We start from the raw sequence: 6,318 nt of genomic DNA on the forward strand, positions 1-6,318 counted from the left end.
GTCTGAACTACACAATGAAACCCTATCTTAAAAAATATGGATACCAAAGATAGAATGACATCACAGCATCAGGTAAAAAAGGCATTTGCCTCATTACATTCAAGAGCAATTATTTTCCCCTAAACAACAACTTAAAAGTGTTGCTACCGATAAATCATTCAATTATTTATAATTTTGGAGAGGTGACTCTAATTCATGATATCCTCCTGGAAACAAATTATGGTTCTATTTGTCTACTGCAAACAGAAACCCACAGCAATTTGGGTTACTTTTTGCACATATGGTGGAAAAATTACCACCAAACTAAAAGTCATTGAAATATAAATAAGAAAAGGACAATTTTGATGGTATGAAAACAAAATTTTATTTATACTATTAGCCCTAGTATGAAATAGGTAAAATTATGTACATGATATAATATATAATGTTGGAATATAAGCAGGTGTCTTGTCATATGAGAAACAGAACTTGTTACTCTACAATTCTTCTCGTCCAAAAAAACCCTTCCCTAAAAAAAATAAAAATAAAAAATCTACAGGTTCTGTGAAAACATACAAACTTTGTCAAAAACACATTCACATGTCTCTTAAAATATGTATCTTAAAATAAAACATGGCATCAAATTCAAAAATATCTTTTGTTACACAGAATAGAGAATACACACCAAAAATTTAAAATAAAGGCAGTGGTAAAATCTTAACTTTAAAAAAATGTCAATCAACTATACTTTTTTAGTGACCTACACTACCCAATTATAAAGACACAACCAAGACTCAATATTAATTCTATCTCAAAACAAAAAATTCATTTCAGTTCACCATACTTCAGACACTATGTATGAAGGTCAAAGACACATATAAATAATTCTCAACTCAATATTTTTATATTTAACACTATACATAATTTATATGATTTACTGAAAGATACATAATGAATATACATTATATTTCTGTCTACAATTGTATTTCCTGGATATTTTATGGAGAACCACTGACATCAAGCTTTTAATTATTCCTACAGGTCTGCACTACATAAGAATTTTTCACAGGATTTTCAAATTATACATGTTTCTCCCCACTGAGACTTATTTAACAATATATGTAATTCCCATAGTGCTTACAAACATATGGCTTCTTTCCATTCTGAGTTCGTCTTTGGCAAACTGCTTTCATACATAAAACTAATGTCAAGTGTGAGTTTTTTCATGTCTTTTATAATCACCAGCTGTACTAAAAGCTTTCCTACATTGCTTACATTCATAGGGTTTCTCCCCAGTATGAGTTCTTTCATGTCTTTGACAAGCACCATGTGCACTGAAAGCTTTTCCACATTGTGTACAAACATAGGGCTTCTCTCCAGTGTGAGTTCTTTCATGTCGTTGACAATCACTGTACGTGCTGAAGGCTTTCCCACATTGCTTGCATATGTAGGGTTTCTCCCCAGTGTGAGTTCTTTCATGTATTTGACAGTAAGTGTGTCTGCTGAAAGCTTTTCCACACTGCTTACATACATAGGGTTTCTCCCCAGTGTGAGTTCTTTCATGTATTTTACAATTATCATGTTTACTGAAAGCTTTCCCACATTGCTTACATATGTAAGGTTTCTCCCCTGTATGTGTTTTTTCATGTATTTTACAATAACCTTGTGTACTAAAAGCTTTCCCACATTGCTTACATAAATATGGTTTCTCTCCAGTATGAGTACTTTCATGTCTTTGACAAGCACCACGCATGCTGAAAGCTTTCCCACATTGTTTACATACATAGGGCTTCTCCCCAGTATGAGTTCTTTCATGTATTTGACAAGCACCACGCATAATGAAAGCTTTTCCACACTGTTTACATACATAGGGCTTCTCCCCAGTGTGAATTCTTTCATGTATTTTACAAGTATCATGCTTGCTGAAAGCTTTTCCACATTGCTTACATATGTAAGGTCTCTCCCCAGTGTGAATTCTTTCATGTATTTTACAATAACCTTGTGTACTAAAAGCTTTCCCACATTGTCTACATACATATGGTTTCTCCCCAGTGTGAGTTCTTTCGTGTTTTTTATGATAACTCTGTGTACTGAATGCTTTACCACATTGCTTACACACATAGGGCTTCTCCCCAATGTGAATTCTTTCATGTATTCTACAATGACCTTGTGTACTAAAAGCTTTTCCACACTGCTTACAGACATAGGGTCTCTCCCCAGTATGAGTTCTTTCATGTATTTTACAATAACTTCGTGTACTAAAAGCTTTTCCACACTGCATACATACATAGGGTCTCTCCCCAGTATGTATTCTTTCATGTATTTTACAAATGTGATGTTTACTAAAAGCTTTTCCACATTGCTTACACATATAAGGTCTCTCCCCAGTGTGAGTTCTTTCATGTATCTTACAATAACTTTGTGTACTAAAAGCTTTCCCACATTGCTTACATACATAAGGTTTCTCCCCAGTGTGAGTTCTTTCATGTTTTTGACAATAACTTTGTGTCCTAAAAGCTTTCCCACATTGCTTACATACGTAGGGTTTCTCCCCAATATGAATTTTTTCATGTATTTTACAATGACTTTGTGTACTAAAAGCTTTCCCACATTGCTTACATACACAGGGTTTCTCCCCAGAGTGAGTACTTTCATGTATTTTATGATAACGTTTTGTGCTAAAAGCTTTCCCACATTGCTTACATACAAAAGGTTTCCCTCTATTGTGATTTCTTTCATGGATATGAACATCATCAGGTGTGTTGGAGGTTTTCAAGTTTTCCTTAAACACAAAGGCTTTTTCTCTAAAGTGAGTCCTATCACTAAGATCAGAGTAGGATTTCCCACACTGATTATATTCATAGGGTTTCTCTCCATTATTTGTCCTTCTACTCTTCTGAAAGGACTGGAAATCACTGCAGAATCTTACATGTTCATTACACTTATACAGCTTCTCTTCTAATCCCCAATATTCAGATGTCTTCAGTGTTGTGTTAGCTATGGTGCACATATTTATTGACAAAGGCCCAATCAGGGGATTTCCACAAACATCTGGAGTCCAAAGTAATATTTCTTCATATTGACTCCATCCTTTATTTTGATAGCATTTTTTAACCTCTTTATTTCTGTAAAAAGAAACAAAAGACTAAACACCAGTTTCAATAAAATAGGTCGTAATATTAGCACAAGCTCTGTTTTGATGCCTCCTAAGAAATTCTGACAATGCAGTAACAGAAGGTCCTGGAGGACACCATCAAAACAGCCATTCTCAAGAGTGGTATTAATTTAGGGATTTCTAAATTAGTATATTTTGCAATAGAGAAAGCTTAGTTTCATTCTGAGCAACTGAAATGAAACTGGTACATGTGTATAGCACATACTGATCATTTTGGTACCTTTTCCCTCTTCATTCTCCCTCCTCTTGTAACCCTGTTTGTCCACCCATCACAAAAAGCCAGGCTTTACTTTTTAAATTGCCTCTCCTTTATTCTACTCCCTGTATTCTATATCTGATTTATTTCACTTACTACAGGATGGATACCCACCCATTTATTTTGTCAAAGGACATGTCATTCATATCCACTGTTAATTATGTAGCACTTTTTTTTTCTTTTCAATAGTGGGAATTAAATGTAGATCTTAGTGCTGAATTACATCTCCATCTTTTTTTTTTTTTTTTTTTTTTTTTGCGGAACTGGGGATTGAACTCAGGCACTTGCGCTTGCCAGGGAAGCGCTTATTCCACTGAGCCATCTCTCCAGCCATCTTTTTCATTTTGAAAGAGACTCTCATTGATGATTGAGTTGCTCAGGCTGAGCTTTACCTTGCCATTCTGTTGAGTCAGCGTCCCAGAGTGCTGGGAATAGAAAAAACTCAGGCTGAACGTATCAAAAATGTTCTTTTTTTTTAAATGATGGGAAAGTTTTATTTATTTATTTTTCATCAAAAATGTTCTTTATCCATTCAACCAATGAAAATTCAAGGGCTTAGCTGTTATATATTGTCCAGCTTTGAGTATGTGTATACATGTATCGGTATAATATGGTAATCTGAACTCTTTTGAGACTATACACAGGAGAGGTATTCCTGGATCAAACAGAACTTCTAGTTTTATTTTTTGAGACATCTTTATACTGATTATCATACTGGCTATTAAGATTCCTACCCACAATGATGGATGGTTGGCTCCTGAACATTTTGAAACTTGAATAAACTCAATTATCTCGAGGTGGCTTAAAAACACTTGTTATTACATTAGCATTCATATGTACTTTGAATATTGTTTCAAGGTTAGCAATATTTTTAGATACTAAATGTCTCATATTCACATAAATATACAGATAGATATGAAGAACATGAATTTCAACATTCATTTCTTTTCACATATACCTATACACAATACTAAATGCAGGGCTGGGGATATAGCTCAGCGGCATAAGTGCCTACCTGGCACATGCAAGGTCTTGAGTTCGATCCCTGGTACTGCCAAAAAAAAAAAAAAATGCTAAGTACAATTTACATTTTTATGATATGATCATGAAAGGACTTTTTTATATATCAGTTTCACTTCACATATTGGAATATTTCTGTTTGTAGTTGGCAGATTATACATGCTAAAGCCATATACATCTTGGGAGAATATTTATGAGGTAAACTGGAACACGGCTGTTTCCTTGGTTGTGATATTCCTGTTCACTTACTGAATCTTGAGGAATGTTCCTTTTCCTTTTGAGTGTGAATTACCTTAGATTTCTCCAGAAACTTTTGTATTGTTCTTCAACTTCCTGGTTATCCCAGGCTTTTCCTGAATTACAGACATAGAAATATAAGGAGACACTGTATTATTACATAAAATGAATAGATTCCTGTAAGATTCACATTATAATGTAATCAGGCCTGAGATATTCTTAAAAATGTTTTCAAATTGCTTAATGAAACTACACTGCTGATGTCATCCTTACCTATAGCAGCTATGTTCCTAAAAGTTTCCCTCATCACATCTCTGTAGAGCTTCTTTTGGGATGGATCCAGCAAAGCCCACTCCTCCAAGGTGAAGTTCACAGCCACATCCTCAAAGGTCACCACTTCCTAAAGGATCACACACATTTTTCTTGAAGGACGGTTAAGACTCACAGCCTGAGATATCTCAACTCCTTTCATAAAAAATTGAATTGAAAGCTAGCTCTGGTGATCAATGTCTGAAATCCCAGCACTCAGGAGGCTAAGACAGGAGGAATGCTATGAGTTTGAGGTTAATGCAAGCTACACACTGACCTCAAGGTCAAACTGAACTGCCCAGCGAGATTTCATCTCAATTAAAAAAAAAAAACCAAACTGAATGGGGTTGACTTCTTCAAATATTAACTGTAATCAAATGCAAGTGCATGCATATTTTTTCAGATAGCAATTCTGATGTTAGACTGCCACTCTTTGCTAAAGGAACAGCAAAACAGGAGTACTGGTTCTTCTGCTGAGTCATGGCAAGGGCTCCTGAGAATTGTCTCTAATGCACAGCTCATACAAGGGGCCTACAAGATCACCATACACACAACACTGGGGTAAATGAATATCTAATGAATAGTTTTGATAGACCATGATAATATCTCTTTTTAAATCTTACTATTTATAGATTGACTTACTTTTCTTTGATTGTACTTAGGCAGCATTCTAAGTTTAAATGTTAGTGGAAAAAGTTTTATTGGAACAAATCTATGAACAATAAAAATAGGGAAAGGATGGCATTTTATCCTATAGCTTAGCGTCACCTTGTACTTAGATATGAGAAATTCTAGGGGGATAGGGGAAACAGATAAATAAAATGTATTATATACATTGAAAACCAGTATGTCACAAAGTCATTGGGCACAAAAGGAAAATTTTAACCAGATACAGTAATGCATGTCTATAAGCCTAGGACTAGGGAAGCTTATACAGGAGGACTGCTATAGAGTTTGAGGCCAGCCTTGGCTACACAGTGAAGTTAAGGCCAGTCTGAAACAAAGTGAGACCTTTGCTTTTTTATCCCCCCAAAAAAGGACAATTTTAAAAAAAGTCATTTATGAATGATACCTCTGATCTGATAAAAATTGATAGCTTTATAGTAAAATCTAACATTCAATACCTTTTAAGGAAGGCTGAGAGCTTATATAATTTTTATCTATCTATTTATTTATTTATTCTGTACCAGTGATTTAACTCAGGAGAACTTACAGATTTTATTTTTTTTTAAATGAAATTTTCTATTTTTTTTCTTTTCAAAGTTTTATTGATAAACATATAGCAATGAGACAGTTTCAAATCAAATCGAAAGTACAGTTTCAACAAATAATACACTGCATA

At 34.4% G+C, this 6,318-nt stretch overlaps 1 protein-coding gene across 1 annotated transcript in view; it reads right to left on the reverse strand.

Moving 5' to 3' along the window:
- Nucleotides 1-370: 370 nt before the first annotated feature.
- LOC101579047 (zinc finger protein 14-like) overlaps nt 371-6,318 on the reverse strand; it is a 32,720-nt gene continuing 26,772 nt past the window's right edge. The window contains exons 2-4 of the mRNA XM_023708712.1: nt 4,941-5,067; nt 4,723-4,783; nt 371-3,104 (exon numbers count right to left, since the gene is read on the reverse strand). Coding sequence (XP_023564480.1) covers nt 1,187-3,104; nt 4,723-4,783; nt 4,941-5,067 — 2,106 coding nt within the window. The 3' untranslated portion in view covers nt 371-1,186. The remainder of the gene's footprint in view (nt 3,105-4,722; nt 4,784-4,940; nt 5,068-6,318) is intronic.

Source organism: Octodon degus, unplaced genomic scaffold, assembly GCF_000260255.1.
Source record: "Octodon degus isolate 3935 unplaced genomic scaffold, OctDeg1.0 scaffold00485, whole genome shotgun sequence".
Classification (NCBI taxonomy): Eukaryota; Metazoa; Chordata; class Mammalia; order Rodentia; family Octodontidae; genus Octodon; species Octodon degus.